Source organism: Pinus tabuliformis, chromosome 4_1 (genome assembly GCF_031772625.1).
Source record: "Pinus tabuliformis cultivar Carrire ecotype Pingquan chromosome 4_1, CPIR1, whole genome shotgun sequence".
In the NCBI taxonomy this organism is placed as follows: Eukaryota; Viridiplantae; Streptophyta; class Pinopsida; order Pinales; family Pinaceae; genus Pinus; species Pinus tabuliformis.
In genome coordinates this window covers 175,306,322-175,327,222 of record NC_142303.1, presented here as the reverse complement: position 1 = coordinate 175,327,222, position 20,901 = coordinate 175,306,322, and the positions used below count along the sequence as shown (strand labels likewise).

General features: G+C 39.1%; 1 protein-coding gene across 1 annotated transcript in view; it reads right to left on the bottom strand.

The window, feature by feature from the left end:
- Window positions 1–19,677, bottom strand: part of LOC149174758 (isocitrate dehydrogenase [NAD] catalytic subunit 5, mitochondrial-like) — a 117,301-nt gene extending 97,624 nt beyond the window's left edge. The window contains exon 1 of the mRNA XM_089419406.1: window positions 19,068–19,677. Within this exon, the coding sequence (XP_089275532.1) occupies window positions 19,068–19,292 (225 nt within the window). The 5' untranslated portion in view covers window positions 19,293–19,677. The remainder of the gene's footprint in view (window positions 1–19,067) is intronic.
- Window positions 19,678–20,901: the final 1,224 nt, after the last annotated feature.

The following is a 20,901-nucleotide window of genomic DNA, read 5'->3' as shown; positions in this document are numbered from 1 at the left end:
TGGGGAGGTATTCATGCAACATTACAAGGTGTTTGGCTATTTTTTCAATCTTGAAGAATTCACATAATAGAAACCGGATTGGCAATCCATCTGTTATAGCATCATAGTAACCAACATTGTTTCCACAACAAGGCCTTGACTGACAGCTCTATCTCTCAATAGATCAGAGCACAATGTTAGCGAGACCAACGACTTATTGTCTCTCAAGGTACATACCCACCCAGGCGTTCACTGAGTATGACCTTCTAGGACTATTCTTATCTTGGGTTCCCAACCCTCAAAGAATATCGGTCCTCTTGCCTACTCTTGTCTTGGATGCCCTGCACATCCTCAAAGAGTATCTGTTATGAATAAATATATAGGAAATAATGTAAATGATAATAATCATAAATAATAATTAGTTAATTAGTAATTTGGTTGAAGAGTCATGTCTAAATGAGACATGACTCTCCATGAAGAGACGCTTCGTATATCAGCAAGCCTCTCACTCTAATTAGAGCCACGTTTGGCTAATCACCAGGCCTTTGGCCAACAACCAGTCGTCAACTGTGTTGTTGTCGTGACTCGTGATTCCAACGTTTTGCTACTAGTTTTGGAGTTTCTCCAGCTTGTCGTTAGACCCTTGGCCATTAAAATAAATAAATAAATTTAAGAAAAAAAAAAACAAAACAAAACAAAAATTCAAAAAAAGAAATCAGAAAGAAAACACACACACATATATATATGTATATGTACATATAAATATACATATACATATACATACATACATACATACATACGAAATAAATAAGGAAGAAAAAAAGGGAAAAAACAAATAAGAAATAAAATATATATTACATAAGGCCATCTCTGCCTCCTCACTGACGCGAAACCTGACTTTTGCAAACTGCATAAACATTGAACCAAGACGCAGCTACTGCCACAAACCAGACCACCAAATGCCTGACCAAACAAAACGTTTACTTGTCTGACAGTCCTCACCATTGCGACTACGCCATTACGTTGTCTACATGCTACGTTACCACAATAACCCACTGCCCATTGCCACAGATCTCTGTCAAGCAAACCTTCCGTTGACGACGTTCCTCCTCCAGTCGTTTCCTCCACACTCGTTTGCAACCCTGCGGCTGTTCCAATCAAGCCACAACGGGTTAACCTCCAACACGTTGTTGCAAACATTAACATCGCTGCCAAATACATTTTTTTCGCCATAGCTATCTACCATCGTGTCAAACACTAACAGCACCGTTCCAGCCCCCACTCCTCGACTGTCTTGTTGACCCCATCTGCGCTCAACATTCTTGTCGACCAACCTCGGAAAGTTCCTTCCCTTTAATCATTGTACGGTTTTTCTACCACGGTGTCCTCCGTCGGTTCCTTTGACTCTCACGTCCTCCACCCATCAACCATCACGTTTTTTCATAAAGTCGTATTTGATTTTATAACTTATATTAACATTCATATAATGCAACTATAGTTATAAATTAACTATAACATAGTTATATTATATAGTGCATATAATTATATAAAGTTATATAGTAATTATTTAATTAATAAAAAAAAGGAGTTAAAGTACAAAAAGAATAAAAAAAAATATTTATAGTTTTGGGGTGTTTTGAAAAAAAAATATAGATATATATATAAATAAATAAATAATTATTAACAGGGCAGAATATCATATTAAATATATATAGAGAGAGAGAGAGAGAGAGTATAAAAGTATATAAAGGGGTATATTTTGTGAGATAAAGAGAAGATTCAAAAAAATTAAAATTAAAACTGTTTAATTAAAATTATTTAAAAATAAATCAAAGGAATATTAAGAGAGGTAATCAAAGAAAAAAAGAGGGGTTACATTAAAAACCCTAAATCTCGTTCCAAGACGAAAAATGGAAACCAATAAGGAAAGATTTCCTAAAACTTTTATTAAATGTTTTAGTACACTATTTAAAATCAAAGGATCACTGGCAAGAAGAGATATTATAATCTCTATCAATCCTACTGAAGATAGTAATTACATTAGTACTAAATGTGCTAACCAACTAGTAATTCCTGAATGGACTATAATCAAAAAAAATTGTTGGCACAAGTAACAAACATCTACAATTAAGTATTGGGGATTATACTTTTACCTCACAATTCACCGTGAAAACCTTATTTTTTTACGATAGTGACATTGTTTTGGGCTCACCATGGATGGAAACTCTAGGGTCCTTTATTCTAAATACGAAAAAGAAGTTTTTTACCTTTTCCCACAAAAAGAAAAAAATAACGCTACAAGATGTTACTTTGAAGCCAGATTCAGTGACGCCAGAAGACACACAAGAAATCTCAAAAGTAATTCTTCAAGAAAGTAAAAAAATGATACAAAAATGCAAAAGGAAGTTGACAAAATCACCGCTGACAAAAGTGAAGAAGTCTCTCGGCTGAAAAACCATAGTGAAAAATTATTAACACAAATCAAGAAGCTTAAAAAGGACAAAAAGTCATTAACAGACAAGTTAGAACAACTTGCTCAAGAAGTATCAAAGTCTCCAGTCGTAGCAGTCCAAGTTGAAGATAAGGGAGCAAATACCAATCTAGTGAATGTCACAACTCAAGAAGAAGACAAGCAAGTTGAAGAAAATACACACTTAGATATTGTAGTTCAGATGATGAACATCCCAAGTGAATGTTTGGTAACGAACTCAACAACATCCTCACAAGAAGAAAATCAAAAAAATTCCTCACACCTAATAAGGGAAAGTCAAACCAAAAACGTTCCCTATCAACATCTAAATCATGAGAGTAGACAACTCAACCAAGCTACGTATCGGGACCATTCAGAACAGAAACAACAAACTGATCTTCCAGAGGATAGTGATGTAACCTCAATCCAGTCCTATGATGACAAGTTGTTACAAAATTCCAGTGATCAGAATAATACGCAGAAGATTAATCTAGGATGGTCTAATCCCTTCTCAGTGCGACAGTTTTGTTTGTCACTTGGAAGATCATATCAATTTGTATCGACAAAGATCATTGTTCAAAGACAAAAAGACATTTGAAACCGAAAAAGAGATCAAGCCTTTTTCATCGACAAGCTTTGAGGACAAATCTTTTTGAGGAGGAAGGCAATGTTATGAATAAATATATAGGAAATAATGTAAAAAAATGTAAATGATAATAATCATAAATAATGATTAGTTAATTAGTAATTAGGTTAAAGAGTCATGTCTAAATGAGACATGACTCTCCATGAAGAGACATGTGCTTGGTATATCAGCGAGCCTCTCACTCTCATTGCATAATCATTCTTATTCACACATTTAATATATAATATTTGTATCCTCATGGATATCTGTATATTCCAAGTATTCTAGAGTAATTAATCTAAAAAAGGAACTTTGTTCGCTTTAGTATCGGATGCCAGATGATTACCCAATCCTCCCATTCTTTCTTCCCACGTGAAGACAAGAATGTTGTGTCTATCTCTTCCTCTCAATTGAGGAAGACATGACCAAGTATCCTCTGACAAGGTACTTGTCCAAGTTCCTTTGTAATTGGGAACTTGTTATAACTCCCTCTTAGCTAGGGACTTGTCCATTCATCAACAACTTCTTCTTCGTGGGTCCTCCAGCTGCTTGATCTCCTTCTTTCCTTTGATGTCATGAAGTCTTTGTTTGAACTTCTTCTTGGTAGGGCACCATCCATCGATCACTTTCCTTCCTGGTTTGTCATGTCATTGCTTCCTTCGTGGAAAGTGGCCTTCTTGTCATATATCAGGTTCTCTTGTCATCTGGATACTCCTTTGTCATTTGTCCATGCTTTGGAATACTTTTCTCATGGATGCTTCGTTGTACTTGCTTGTTTACAAGCTTCATTCTAGTAACCCTTCATGACTTCATCTTGATATTGCTTCAACATTAAAGGGTGCTTTTGATGGATGGCTTCTTTATCATGACATCTTCATAGAGTAGAATCAGTTATCTGCACCTTTCATATCTCCAAGGCCTTCATAGGTGTCAAGGGTCCTTTGATCTTTTTCCTTCCTTTGTCAGAGTTGTCATGCCTTCTTTCGGGAGATGTCTTCAAAGTATCTTGTCAGATAGTGATTCTTTGTGATCATGGTGTTCTTCACATGCTTGATCTCTTTCTTCATTTGCTTCTTCTTGGATAGATTAGTCAACCACCTTATGCTCCTTGTGGGAGCACTTCTTCATTGTTTGCTTCTAGGACTAGTCAGCATTCCTTCTTCACTTGAGTATTTCTTTTTGTTGACCTTCATTGCATTGAGGTACATGCCTTCAAGCATGTCATTGGTGAAAGAGATTATTTCCTACTTGATCATGTTATAGAATTATTCCCATGACTCAATAATATACATATGATAACATAACTAAACTTTGATGCATACATACCTCATCTTGATTCTACTTTGATCGTCTTAGCTTCATTTGATTGTCCTTGGTGTGGCCGTTCTTGCCTCATCTTAGCTTGCCCGCATATCATCTTTTTCTTGAATCCCATGAATGGGACTCCCAATGAGACATCTGCTTTTGTTTATGAATCTTCTTTTGAAGATTCCATTAGAGGATCTTGAAGATCCTTACCCTGCAAATGTTTCTTTCTTTTTTATGATTGAGGTCTTCTAAGATTCTTAATCGTGATCAATTTTCCTTCATTGTGGATGAGGTCCTATACCAGGTATGCTCCTTCTACATCAATATCTTGAGCTATATCTACCATGCTCCTATATTCTAGAAGATATTTCTAACCATGCATTTTGTTCTATTTAAAAATGTAGGAATTTACAGGGTAAGTTCCTCAGAAAGAATACCAAAAGGACACCGCTCACAACCAGATCTCAAATCAATACACCAGTATTTTTGACGTGGTTAAAACCCTCAGAGTGCAAGGAGGGAAACAGTCCACGGCCTGTCCCAACGTGGGTACTACAGGCAATTTATTAATCAAAGAATGAAAATTTACATAAGCTTCTCTCATGCACGGATTACCCGAACAATGACCCTCCATGCGCTTTAAATAGAACTCATGGACCAATCGGGTGTCAAGCCACGGATCAAGTGTCGATAATACCGAGGTGAGAGTGAACCGTCGGATCACTACATATCGTGACCGTCGGATTGTAAGTTACAATATGTACAACGGTAAAGAAACACACTTTACCTAACTCTATACCTAACTCTAAACTAGACCAAGTTGAACTTAACTATATCCTATGTGTCGGAATATCCTAACATCCCCCCTTAAGAACAACTTGGGATAGGATTGAAGGATTTACAAATATGACACAATAGGAGAAGGAAGGAGGCACTAGAGCCTATCCCCCCTTAGTGACAACTTCCTGAACTCCAAGCATATATCGAAGTTTAGTGAACTTCGCCTCTGTGAGAGCCTTTGTGAAGATGTCTGCAACCTGATCATCTGTTGGACAATATTGCACTTTAAGAACATGGTCATGAATGAGCTTTCTGATGAAGTGCATGTGTAGTTCGATGTGTTTGCTGCGCTGATGCTGAACTGGATCTTTGCATAGCTGAATGGCACTTTGATTATCACACCAAAGTGTGGTTGGATGCTGCTGCTCAAAGCCAAACTCTGATAGGATCTGACGAAGCCACAAGGCTTCCTTACTAGCTTCCACGGCACCACGATACTCTGCTTCTGCTGACGAAAGAGAAATGGCAGCCTGTTTCTTACAAGCCCATGTAATAGGTCCTGAACCAAGAGTGAAGACATAACCGGCAGTAGACTTCCGATCATCAGGGTCACCAGCCCAATCAGAATCAGTGAAACCAACTAACAGAGGAGCTGCTTTGGCACTGTAATGAATCCCAAACTGTACTGTACCTCGAACATAACGAAGTATTCTTTTGGCTGCTTTCCAATGACTTTCACGGGGGTTTTGCATAAAACGAGCAACAAGGCCAACAGCAAAGGAAAGATCAGGACGAGTATGGGTTAAGTACAAGAGTTTTCCTACAAGTTGACGGTATAAGGTAGCATCAACTTCAGGAGAAGTACAAGAGACTGAAAGTTTGACTCCAGACTGAAAGGGAGAAGGGGCTGGCTTACAGTCTTCCATGTGAAAATGACGAAGAATATCACAAGCATACTTGGACTGGGAAAGGGAAATACCCTCCTTGGATTGCAAGACTTGAAGACCGAGAAAATAGTGTAAGTGTCCTAAGTCTGTCATTTCAAATTTCTTTTTAAGGATAGACTTCACATGGTTTATAAGGTTGGGATCACTACCAGTAAGGATAAGATCATCAACATAAAGAACAAGGATGATAAGAGAGTCATCCACTTTCTTGGTGTAGACAGTATTGTCAGAATGACACCTAGAAAAGCCAGATTCTAAAAGAAAGCTATCCATTTTGGCATACCAAGCCCGAGGAGCTTGCTTGAGACCATAAAGGGATTTCTTAAGTCGACACACAAGGCTGGAGTCTGTTTGTATGAAGCCAATGGGTTGTTCCATATAGATTTCTTCCTGCAAGTCCCCATGCAAGAAGGCAGATTTAACATCCATCTGATGGACTTCCCATTTTAAAGAGGCAGCAAGGGAAAGAACAAGGCGGATAGAGTTCATTTTGGCAACAGGGGCGAAGGTTTCAGTGTAGTCAATGCCTTCAACCTGTGAAAAGCCCTTAGCAACAAGACGAGCTTTATGTTTATCAATTTTGCCATCTGGTCCATACTTGGTTCTGTAAACCCATTTACATCTTACAAGTTTTCGTCCCTTTGGTAGAGGAACAAGATCCCATGTATCATTTGTCATCAATGAATGATATTCTTCATTCATAGCTGCTTCCCAATGTGGATGGCCTGAAGCTTCTGCAAAAGTGTCAGGATCATGATTTACTGGAGCTTGAGCCAGTAAAGAAGAGGCTCTTTCAAACTGAGAACGTGTACGTCGCTGATCTGTAGGATCACCGGCAAGATCACCTGCTGCATCTCGAGTAGCACGGACCCATCTTGGAAGTTGAGGATCCTGAGAAGGTGGGGGAGGATTGTCATCCTCACTTTCATCATCTGAAGAAGAAATGTTTTCAAAAGTAGAAGAGATAGGAAGAGGTGGCACATCCGCCGGACTAGGCTCGCAGGCCGATTTATTTTCATCAAATTTTACATCTCTTCTAATGATAACATTTTTGGACTTAAATGGAATAAGTCTATAACCTTTTACATCTTCAGAATATCCAACAAAAGTACATTTCTCACTCTTAGGTTCTAAAGCTTTATGCTTTTCATCTGGAATATGGGCCCATGCTTCACTTCCAAACACACGAAAGTGACTTACATCTGGTTTAATGGAACTCCAAGCTTCTTCTGGAGTGATATTCTCTAGAACCTTAGTAGGAGTGCGATTGATTATATAATTTGCACAATTAATTGCTTCGGCCCAAAAACTAAGACTGAGTCCTTTAGATTGCAGCATACAATTAGCCATTTCCTTTAAGGTGCGATTTTTCCTTTCAGCTACACCATTTTGTTGTGGAGTGTATGGAACAGTATGTTGCATTTGAATTCCATTTTCAGTGCAAAAGTTGATGAATGTGTTTTTAACATATTCTCCACCATTATCAGTTCTTAGCTTAAGAATTTGATGTCCAGATTGTTTTTCAACAAAGGCTTTGAAGGCCAAAAAAGTGTTAAATACTTCGCTCTTGAGTTTTAAGAAGTATACCCAAGTGCGTCTGGAGAAATCATCAATGAAAGTTAAGAAGTACTTGCAGCCAGAGAATGAAGCAACAGGAAGAGGACCACATAAATCACTGTGCACAAGCTGTAAAGGGGCTGAGGCGTGCCAAGAGGCACGTTTGTCAAAACTGTCCCGATGATGTTTTCCGAGTACACATCCGGAACAAACACCATCTCTGCAAGATACCATAGGAAGACCTGTCACCATATTTTCTTTACATAGATGCTGAAGGGAGCGATAGTTTAAGTGACCAAATCGCTCATGCCAAAGTTTGCTCACTTCATCATTATGAGCAACAAATACTGAGGGAAGATTTGATGACCCAAAGTTGTGAAACTTATACAACCTTTTGGAATCATCAGCAAGACCAGTAGCTAGAATCTGTTTAGGATCTTTTAGATCCTTGATTACAACATCATGAGGTGAAAATTCAACAATTTTACCTTCACCTGAATGAGTTATCTGATAGACAGATAGAAGGTTGCAGGATAAGGTTGGAACACATAATACATCATTAAACTGACCATTGTCTAGATGAACAGTTCCAGTCCCTACAACATTAAGAGATCTATCATCACCAATATATATATTTTTGGTGTTACAATCATTTAAAGAAGAAAACATGGCTTGATTTTTGGCCATGTGACAAGAGGCTCCAGAATCAATGAGCCACTCATGAGAATGAGAAGAAGAAGAAGATACATTTAATGCATAACCAGACTGAGATGATTGATAATGACATGCAGAAAGTGCCATTCCGGAAGTTGAAGTTGAAGTAGGCTCCACATGGATGTTATGTTTCTTCATTGCGGCTTCCAAGGCTTCCATCTTCTTAAAGCATTTAGATTCTAAGTGGCCATCTCGATTACAAAAGTTACAATGTCTATCAGTCTTCTTCCATTTGTTTTTATTGGTCTTATCATTTTGCTGAAATGATCTTTCATCTTGAGGCTGAGTTGGTTTAGGACCATTCTTTTGAGGATATGACTTCTTAGGATTCTTTGAATTTGGTTGCTGCTGGGCGGCTAACGCTTTCGAGGAAGAGTTTCCAAGATTAAGAAGACCAAGGTGTAAGAGTTTTTCTTGTTCTCTTATTAAGGAATCACAAAAGGAGTCAAAGGAAGGGGGCTTGTAGTCTTTGCCTTGACAAATGAAAGCTTCCCTTGTAGAATGGAAAGTGGAAACAAATACAGAGTAGGCTGGTCCCAACTTAGTAAGGATGGAATAAATAAGGTTACCATCTTCTTTCTTAACTTTAACACCTTCCAAGAGATATCTAAGGGTCTTGAATTTGGACAAGAAATCTTCAATGCAAGAAAAATTATTAGGATCCAAAGTAAGCAACTCATTCTCAAGTTGATGGGCTCTAATTTCATTTTTAATCCCAAAAACTTTAGCGAGTTTTTCTAATGCTTCATGAGGAGTTTCAAGTTCTGCAATGTGGAATCTAAGATCAGGAGAAATAGACATTCCTATCAAACCACGTGCTTGATCTTTTCTATTTTCCCATTTTTCAGCCTTGTCTTCATCTTTTGGTTTCTTCTCTTGGTCTGTGGCTATTCTGAAGAGACCTTTACTTCTAAGTAAATCTCCCATGTAGGCTACCCATTGGAAGTAGTTAGTGCTGTCAAGAATGACTTGGCATGGACTTTCCATTTTTTGAAAAAAAACTGAAGCTGAAGATGCTGAAAGTAAGTGGTCCAATGGATAGATCTCGAAAAAATAGGCGGTTTTAAAAAAAAACGGCTCTGAAAAAGGCTTCCGGATGAAGAAGTTATGGCTTTTTGAAAAAAAATTGTTGACGTTGCCGGCAAAGTGCGCGAATGTGCGGGAATGAAAAAATCCGCCCCCACAAAATGGAGACTTGAACCCAAGACCTCTACTCTCTTAAAATAGCTTTGAACCAATTGATCTATACAAAAAATTTGAGAGAGAGAGAGAGGGGGGGCCTTGATTTGCGTGCTTGCCTTGAGAAAGCTCTTTTTCCCTACAAAACACAAAACACAAAACCCAACACGAATATGCAAAGAAAAACGAACCTTGCGGCTCGAAGTTAGCTTTAGCCAAAAAACTAGAAATTTTAAAAAAAATCTCAAAGTTAGCTTTAGCCGAAAAACTAAATATTTTTCTCAATGTTTCTGATTTTCCGAGATCACACTAAGGTGCAGGGAAAAGAGCATACGCATGAGAAAAATCCTTCCTTTCTGTTTCTGATTTGCCCAGATCGCACAGAGTCGCAGGGCAAAGAGCATACGCAGAAATGAAAGGTATAGATCCGGTAAAAAAAAGGCTAAATAAACCGAAACCGAAATAAGCAGAGAGAAAATAACAGTAAACTGCAAAAAACACTGTATACCTCCCGATCTGAAAAATGACGCAGCTAGGGCTACCGGAAACCTTTTCGCGTGAAACGAAAGGGGTTCCTCACTGAAACAGATGCTCCGAACGCAACAGAGCAATCCTCTCGGCCCGAAAGCAGTCAGAAACAGCAGATCTAGGAAACAACAGCCGCATGCAGTTCTACCGGCTTCAGATTTGGATCACCAACGGACGCGGCCCTCAAATAGCTCCGATACCATGTAGGAATTTACAGGGTAAGTTCCTCAGAAAGAATACCAAAAGGACACCGCTCACAACCAGATCTCAAATCAATACACCAGTATTTTTGACGTGGTTAAAACCCTCAGAGTGCAAGGAGGGAAACAGTCCACGGCCTGTCCCAACGTGGGTACTACAGGCAATTTATTAATCAAAGAATGAAAATTTACATAAGCTTCTCTCATGCACGGATTACCCGAACAATGACCCTCCATGCGCTTTAAATAGAACTCATGGACCAATCGGGTGTCAAGCCACGGATCAAGTGTCGATAATACCGAGGTGAGAGTGAACCGTCGGATCACTACATATCGTGACCGTCGGATTGTAAGTTACAATATGTACAACGGTAAAGAAACACACTTTACCTAACTCTATACCTAACTCTAAACTAGACCAAGTTGAACTTAACTATATCCTATGTGTCGGAATATCCTAACAAAAAATGCTCCTTTTACATGAGTATTTTGAACTCTATGTACATCATGCTTCTAGATTCTAGAAGATGTTTCTAGCCATGCAATTTTATTCTATTCCTACATGCTCCTATACTACTCAAAACTTTGAAAGAAGACTTTAAGTAAAGAAGTAGACTTAGTCATAGTAGAGATCCGAAGGATCTTCCTTCTTTTGCTTCTTGTCTTCTTCTTTCATTTCTTGAGTCACATGAGCTTCTTCCCTTTTCTTTTGTTGTTGTTGTCCTTCTCCAATTTAGGACAATTCCTTTTGTAGTGTCCATATTCTTGGCATCCAAAGCATTGGATTTTGGACATATCTCTATTGTTTGTTCTTCGTGGACCAAATTTGCCAAATTTTCCCTTTTTCTTGGCCATGGTAGCAAATGCTTGCTCCTTTGATCCCACATCTTCCTTTGCTTTAAGTCTTGTTTCCTCTATCTTGCATAGAGACCACATTTCACTTAGTGGGGTGGCTTCCTTCTTGGCATATATGCTTGATGTGAAGTTGCCCCAATCCTCGGGTAGAGCATTGAGTACTACAGTTGTCATTTCTCTGTCAGACATGACTTCCCCTAGCTCTTGAAGTTGATCCCTCATTTCAAAGATCTTCGTGAAGTAGGGAGCTATTCCTTCCTTTGATATATTCATTTTGTACAATTCATTTCGTATAGATATCACTTCTCCAGCTATGGTTACCGAGAATAGCTCTACTAGTTTATCATAGATTCCTTTTGATGTTTCAAGTTTGAAGACATAGGAATGAGAGAGCCTTTGATGGATTCTATTAGAATCCTTTGAGCTCGTCTCATCCTTATTGTACTTGGCTAAGGCTTGAGTTTGTTCCTTAGCGGGAATAGTGATATTCCCTTTGATGTGTTCTAGAAATTCATTCTCCTTGAAAAGTAAATCAGTCCTCTTCTTCCATGCAAGAAACTTATTAGTACCTACCAATTTGTTGCTTTCCTTGCAAAAAGACATTGGTGTATATTCATAAGGGGGCATATACTTAATTGATAGATTTTGAGATGTAGTGGACTTGCTTTCTCCTTGAAGACTTGATGGCTTGCATTCCTTAGATCTTGATGTTCTTCATGTTGCTTTTTCCAAGTGGGCTTGCTTGATGATGAGATTTGCTTGATGACTTCTGGCTTGATGTAGGTTCTTCTTTGATTTGCTCTTCTTGTAGGTGCCTTTATGTAAGGCTCTTCTTCTTGCTTTGTAGTCTTCCTTGATGAGTGATGGATGGTAGACCTTCTTGTCCTTGATGTGATAGAGATTTCTTGGCTTGATGCTTCAACTTTTGTAGATGTCCTTCCTTGATGAGTGTTCTTGAGATGCCCTTTCCTTGATGTGTTAAATTAGCTCTAAAACTATGTTGAATAATCAAGGGCAATTAGGTGTAGTGTGATTCTTCTTGACTTGGTAACAATTTGTGGAGTCTTTTTACTTTTTCTTGTTAGCTTAATCTTCTTATTATTATTATTAATGCATGTGTATGTACTTCATCAAATTGCTACCAAAAACATAAGAACAAGAACACAAGATGTTGGCTCTCTGTCAGGGCCAAAACCTCTCTTCTCTTGAGAGGAAAACTCTGGTAAGTTTCTATTATTGAAGCTTTTATTGATAAATGCCAAACCCTAGGCCCTTTACTAGAATGTCCTCCAAGCACAAGTCAAGTCCTTTCTCCCTTCTGCACTTTGTTCCCCGACACTTAGTCTTCCTTCTTTCGGCACTTCATTCCCAAACACTTCGTCCTCCTTCTTCCAGCAACTTATGATAGACCTTGTTATGTGAGCTCTAGAAGAGATGGTTTATCCTTGATCCTTAGTACACATAAGGAGAGCTTTCTCTCTTGCCCAGCCGAGCTCTTAATTGAGATATAGTTGCAGACCTTTTATTACAGTAGTGCAACCCTGTTTCTTCACACATGTGAGGGGATTTCTTGTGAGATTGACTTCTTCCTTCTTCGCTTGAGTGAGAGGCCTTATAGGCCTAACTATCTAGCCCAAACAATGAAGTTCATGTGACTGTGATAGATGGTTGCTATGACCGCAAGGAGACCCTCTCCTTTTCGCAGGTGTGACTATATTTTAGCCCTATAATAGACTTTCAAGGCTCAGTATTTCTTCCTCCTTCTTCGCTGCACTAGAGGCTCCTTTTCTTCACTTTCTCTTCACCCTTAACTCGTCTTCCTTATTCGTTGATTTCAGAGTAATGAATGCTTGACGTTGAAGGAGTGGACAACCTATATATAGAGGTTTGTCCCTCCTTTAGGCTAACTTGAAGGTCGACTTGCTGACTGTGGGCCAACTTGTCTTCTTTGCTATGGATTGCTTCCTTTGATGTGCCTTTGCTTGGAGGAGACTTGACTTTGCTTAGAGGTGTCTTCTTTGACTCTAGTACATAAGTATACCTAGTGTAACATGCCCTTAAGGCCTTCAACATAATTCTTTTGACTCTTTGACTCACCTATAGCACTTTAACATGTGTTAGACCTATTTCAATGAGCAAGAAACTCATTGACATATATTATAAAAATAATATTTCTTTTCTTGAATAAATACAAATATCAAAAGTACATTTATGAAGACCGAACCTAGTTACCTTTCCTTCAACACCTCTTAGCTAGGAAGGTGCTTATGGAAGAACCTCGTCCACCTGGATCTATCTCCAACACTATCACATTCTCCGTGAGTCTATCACTTCAGTCATAAGTGCCATGTACCTTGTACCTATGTGGTTGCTTCTTCTGGCTGAAGGTGATACTAGAAGATCCAACTCTCTCCTAATCTCCCTTAAACAATTCCTCTACCCACTTGGGTCAAACTCTCCCTATACTGGAAGTCACCGATTGAGTGGCTGCCTCCACTCACCCCGGGATATCATCCTCATCATCTTGCTAGTCGATCGAACTGCCAACTAACTTCGACCCAATACTAGTTGAGACTCCATCTTGAGAGCTCTATCCTGCTCTCGCTCAACCATCACTTCTTTATTTTGTGCACTTCCTACGTTGCGACTCAAGATTGTGCATGTCTCTACCTGCAACTTGTAGAGATTCTTCATCCTCAAACCTATCTACTTCTTACATCCAGAAGATAAGCTTTGGAGGTAAGCCTTACCTCTGTTAAAGATGACATCATAACCCTTGTCGTCAAGGGTAGCTACTAAAACAAGATTATGTTTTAATCCTAGAACATAGAGGACATCTTTGAGATGAAGTGGGTTACCAGGCTCCCTTGGAAAACTGACAGTACCAACTCCTCTAGCTACATACTTGCCATCATCTCCTAGCTCAATCTGAAACTACATGTCCTTCTCCTTCAGGTGGCTGAAATTCTTCTTGTTCCCGGTCATGTGGAAGGATGCTCTTGGAACACATCTGGCAAGTACTTTGCCTCCTCTTTTGTTGATCACTGCAACTTCTGCTACTTCAGAATGCTTGCATCCACAACCGTCAAATATGCCACTATCAATCTCTCTTGGCTGCTCCAAGAAGACTGAACATAGACAACTCAAATTGCCCACTAGCTGCTCTCCTGCTCCTTCAAGATCGTTAGCTCTTAGGGACTTCCAAGTTGCCCACTAACAATGTCCTATGTTGCTCCAAAGGATCATGTTTTTAGGGTTTTTGTCAAACTGCCCTCTTATCAATGAGATGTCTCCCTGCATTCACTGAACTAGGGCTTCACCAAACTACCCTCTTGTTGTCTCTTGGTTGCTCCAAAAATGACAATCCTAGGGCTTGCAAACCCGCATTTTCACTGTGACACATCAGCTCATTTGTCACTCTACTCGGATCTCCAAAACTGCCCACACATAATCAACACCTTGACTAATCTAGGGCTGCCAAGCACTGTTGTTCATCACCTATGAACAAACCTCCATCATTTCCTTGATTCTACCCACTAACCTCCACTTCAAGACATCCCAACCTACAGTCCCAACACCCATTGTTCTTTCCACAATCTGAACTAGGTCTCAACCTCTTTTCTTCTCTGAACTAGACCGCATAGGGACTGACTTATGGAATTGTTCTTGCATATGCGATAAGTATCAACTGGGGAATCAAACACTACCCACATATCAGTCTTTGAACATCCTTTAGATGACTGAACTGGGGTAAGATAAATTGTTGTCAATTTCCCTAATTGACAGGCCTCCATCACTTTGAAACGATCAAATTGGAAAGATAATCTCTTAACTCTTCAAGGCATATTCTTCTGTCCTAAAAGAACTCAGATCTTAGCACTCTTTTTTGAGGATTTGTCCCTCCCTTTATTTTGTTCACTTCCTGCCTTGCGACTCAAGACTGTGCCTGTCTCTACCTGCAAATTGTAGAGATTCTTCATCCTCGCACCTATCTGCTTCTTACATCCAAGAGATAAGTGTTGGAGGTGAGCCTTACCTCTGCTAAAGATGACATCATAACCCTTGTCCTCAAGGGTAGCTACTGAAAGAAGATTATGTTTTAATCCTAGAACATAGAGGACATCTCTTAGATGAAGAGGATTACCAAGCTCCCTTGGAAAACTGACAGTATCAACTCCTCTAGCTACTTACTTGCCATCATCTCCTAGCTCAATCTGAAACTGCATGTCCTTCTCCTTCAGGTGGCAGAAATTCTTCTTGTTCCCGGTCACGTGGAAGGATGCCCTTGGAACACATCTGGCAAGTACTTTGCCTCCTCTTTTGCGGATCACTGCAACTTCTGCTACTTCAGAATGCTTGCATCTCCAGCCGTCAAATCTGCCATTATCAATCTCTCTTGGCTGCTCCAAGAATACTGAACATAGGCTACTCAAATTGCCCACCAGCTGCTCTCCTGCTCCTTCAAGATCGTCAGCTCTTAGGGACTTCCAAGCTGCCCACTAACAATGTTCTCTGCTGCTCCAAAGGATCACATTCTTAGGGTTTTTGTCAAACTGCCCTCTTATCAATGAGATGGCTCCCTGCATTCACTGAACTAGGGCTTCACCAAACTGCCCTCTTGTTGTCTCTTGGTTGCTCCAAAAATGACAATCCTAGGGCTTGCAAACCTGCCTTTTCACTGTGACGAATCAGCTCCTTTGTCGCTCTTCTCAGGTCTCCAAAACTGCCCACACACAATCAACACCTTGACTAATCTAGGGCTGCCAAGCACTGTTGTTCATCACCTATGAACAGACCTCCATCATTTCCTTGATTCTACCCACTAACCTCCATTTCAAGACATCCCAACAGCCACTGTTCTTTCCACAATCTGAACTAGGTCTCAGCCTCTTTTCTTCTCTGAACTAGACCACATAGGGCTGACTTATGGAACTGTTCTTGCATATGCGATAAGTATCAACTGGGGAATCAAATACTGCCCACATATCAGTCTTCGAACATCCTTTGGATGACTGAACTGGGGTAAGATAAATTGTTGTCAATTTCCCTAATTGACAGCCCTCCGTACTTTGAAACGATCAACTTAGAAAGACAATCTCTTACCTCTTCAAGGCATATACTTCTGTCCTAAAAGAACTCGGATCTTAGCACCCTTTTCTGAGTATTTTTCCCTCCCTTTAGGGTTCCTGAACAGATACAGCTGTGCCCTACTTTTGGCCTCCAAAACAGTCCTCAAAACCTGCACTATTCCCCTCATACAGACCCTCATCTCCTGCGCTGCTCCACTAGAGTATGCGGCCCACTTTCCTACAAGAAACTAGGCCTTACAGCCCTTCAATACACTGCTCAGAGGGGTCTCGATCCTCTTCTTAAATCCCAAACTTATGCAGCCTGCTACACTGATGATATCTGCCCAGAACTTCCAAAAAAGCTCAGCCAGCATCTACTCCTACACGCCAACATTGATTTTCTATTTAGAGAATATTTTATTTTTATTCTGAGACGGACGGAGATACTTACACATCACCTTCACACTGGGCTGCAGAATGAGCCTCTCAGCTCAACTAGGGAAACAGAACTAACTTCATCCTCTTCTTCACACTTTGGCTTGGCTCCTTAGGGCTGCGGCACCTCAGGCTTGCCCTCCTACTCTTGATCGAATGCACTTGATGGATTGTGATGGTCTTTATACTGATCTCTGCTCTAATACCATGTAGAAATTCCACAAAATTCTGTAACTGCTTATATGAACAATCTGAAATCTAATTTCTTTTCATAAAGATACAGAATTTCTCTACTAATTGCAGCGGAATAGAATAGAAATAAATACACAATCACACAACACAACTTTTCTAAGGAATCCAATTGGGAAAATCCTCTGCTTTGCTGTAGTTTTCTTTATTGATAGAGACTAAGCAATCTGACTTGTTACAAGGCAAACAGTGACCCAGAGAAGACACTTGTCCTCACTATACTAGCTGGACACACCCTGCAAACACTTGACCTCTTCTCACCTGCTTCCTTGCACTGAGATAGGCCCGATTTCCTTGTGCACAGGCTGCCTATTTCCTAGCGCAGAGGGCTCCATATTACTTAGGGTGCGACTCCTCTTTCCTAGTGCAAATCTGCAACAAGGAAGTTCTCTACAATACTACACACCAGCTCCTCTAATAATCACTCACAACAAAGAACTCTTCTCACACACAAACTTGTGCAAGACAGTAATGAATACAAGCTGTGCCTTCGACCTCCTTTTAAGCAATTAAGCAATTCAATCATACTAATTCTGGTAAGTGCGAATTTAGAACACAACTGAAGTTCAACTTGTTAACTGAGTTTACTGCTCGTGTAACACGTCCTTGCTTCAATCAAAACTGTAGCTCTCCAACTAGTCCTGTTCTAAATTAGAACTGCCTGTTAGAAGTCTGCTAAACTGTTCCACCAACTCTGTGGATGAGCCAAACTAACTCGTCATTCGCTATGAACTCGTACTTGACAAAAGAAGAACACATTGAAGTCTTTCTTGACTAAGGCACAAGTCAAGAAGGACCTTCTCTCACTACTATTTTCAACACATACCACTCAAATCACATTTTCAATGTGTCATATTTGATGAAAACCACACTGCAAATTGGAAAACATAAAAGTGTATGCAAAGCATGTACATTATCTTGTTTGTGTCTATTTGCTCCCTAAAGAAATTTAAATAATTTTCTATAAGAAATGTTAAGGACAGTATTCTCATGCACCAGTATAACCATGATCAGGAAGATATTTTTGGGTTTTTTTCGCTATAGGTAGAAACAGGAATATGATTACCCGAATCTCTGAAAGCGAATTTTTTTTATTGGAAATAAAAATGATAAAAAAAAATTTATCAAAAAAAAAAAAAAATTACAGCATGTACATACACTCATCAATGTCTTATGGTTAGGGCATCAAGATCAATTTAAGACATCTTTGATCAAAAGTCTTCCATGCCAAGGAAATAGAGTAGGATCCGTACCAATGTCAATCAAGGGTCCTCACAACAAACATTTAAACAGACTTCCACATTGCATATTTGTTGTTACCAATCGACTAACAAAAGATATACAATCCATTGCCAAACCATATATCAGCACCCAGATGCAAATGAATTTATGTTAACCGTGTTTCACTGTACAGTACCTGCACATACATGGATATTGCCAATAATTTAAGTTGTCGATTAATAGACAAATTTGTGATGACATTATATAGATTGACGGGCATCACAGTTATTATGATTGCCTTATAACGTTCTAACACTTGTAGCCAACAACCTCTTGCAGCAATTTAGGGAGATGCGCATCCATTTCGTGAAAAATGACTTTACATCAAAATAGATATCCTTCAAGAATCAACAGTCAACTGTGGGATGATGAGAATGTAATCATTTGATCACTCCATATCACCCTTAAATTTAGTTGATGTACAATAATACTCTATGAAATTCCTAGTCATGTCGACAACATCTGGTCATAGCGGTGTTAATATAATTTATTTCTTTCTTCTCAAATTCAAAGCATTATTATAATAAACAAACAATATTAGGTCTTCTGCTTCGTAAAGTCAAGCGCAAAAGTGGCAACTATGAAGCTACAGATAGACATGACATAACGCAAGGCAGGCAGTTACATGAGCAGCAGAACAGAAACCATGTTTTTCTCAATGCATCATATATTACTTTTGAAATCAATAAGCACATGCAACATTGACCTTATTGATTTAATACCATGAGTTTTTCAGCCAAAATTTCACATAGACGGAACTCAATTGCACAATACCCATCTCTTTAGAAAACAAGTTTGAACTCACAGAATGCAAGAGTGGATTGCTAAACTTGTAATCATCTACGGGTTATCATTATTGCTAACTAATAGAGAGATGCCGGATGTACCCACCTGTTTCACAGAGTCGGCGATCTCAGGGCCAATGCCATCTCCGGGAAACAAAGTGGCACGGATCGTTTCACCCTGTGCAGCCGATCCCAACTGTCTTTCAGCGCCGGTCCATCGTCCAAAGGACGACGATGCCGAATCCGCTCCCGTGAAACCGCCACTGACTAGCGGTTTTGGGCCGTGTCTAGAAATGGTCCTGAGCAGGGATCGAACCCCGCACGCTGCCATTGAATTGAAAAAGATGAGAAGGATGGAAGCCTTTGGATGAAGCCTTCAAGAACGTACACAGGGTTACATGTAGAATGATATTGCGAATTAAAGACTGGGAATAGATGGCGTTGAGAAAGGAGTAGTTTGTTTTGCAGTAACCCCGTGGTCCTTTGATTCAATCATACAACACTACTCTTCCCCATTGCAGGTTGGAATCTCTGTGTGTGCGCACCGAGAAACCATCGATCCCAAAAGTCTTCTGGGCGAGAAGGGACTTTTGGTAAAAATCAAATGGCTTACGGAAATCAGGAGTGCCTCATGGGTTGTCAATGCAGAAATATAATAAAATAGGGTTTCTATATGGTTTTCTAAAGTTTTCCTAAATGGCATGGACGCGAGACTTTTCCATGCCTCGGACGATACTTTATAAGGCGTTTAAAGCAAAATGGAAAAAATATAGATTAGTAGGACTAAACGTAGTCGCAAGGTCAATGGGGCTGTTGTTTACATTTACAATCTTACATTTAGATTGTAGGTTATATTAGTATAGATTTATTTTATTTTATTTTTCCAAAATCTAAAGAGATTAATTAAAAATAATAATAATAATAATTTGATAAATAAAATTACTATCTTAAAAGATTTGATTTTTTTTTTCTATGTTAAATATAGTTAATATGAATAATATTGTCAAACCTAGCTGTTGGAAGATTTGTTATCCCTATTTAACCTGTGGCCATGATCTGATTCTTCAACTTGTCCTGACGATGAACCACACTCGTTGGTTCGAAATGTGCCAACAAATGTATCTTTATGTGATTTACACCAAAAGATTATTTTCATAAAAATGAATAATATTATCTTTTAATAATTATTTATGTTTGCATTAGTAATATAGAATGAAATTAGTGGGGAGGTAGGTGCAAGAGCGGTTATATTTCGCCTCGACAAAGAACAAGAGACTCAATTTGCCTGGGATTTAGGAATTGCAACAAACAATCGGGTGGAGTATCTTGCTTTATGGCAGGGTTTGGAATTGGCCTTCTCTAAAGGACTTCGACAATTGTCAGTTTTTAAAGATTCCAAAATAGTAATTCAGTAGGTTATAAACTGTCGAATAAATGATGATCCAACTCTTCCTCCTATATTACATCGAAATAAGTTGCTAGTGGACAAATTTGACTCAATTGATTTCTATCACATTAGAAGAACTCTTAATGAAGTAGTTGATTCCTTGGCCAACCAAGGCATTCACTTAAATTAGGGAGAAATAATATTTGATGAAGGAAATAAAACTATCAAACCAATCCCTTAGTGATTTTGAGTCTCGTCATTAAATATCTTATGCTAAGGCGCATTAAGCATAGAATATGGTTCTAGACTAAGGCATTAAATTCTCTGATGGATAATCGAGACTTCATCATAAATGTAAGGATGTGATGGCTCTTGGTAGACTTGGAAAATTGCATCATGAACAACATCTAAAAGGCAATGTCACCTTGGGAATGACATTAGACAGATGGAGCGAGGATAATTTTAAATGCACTTGAGTTCAAATGTGTGATCTATCAATCTACGGGGTTGGATTTTAGTTTAGTGGTGCTTCCCTCTATGAATTAGGTTGGAT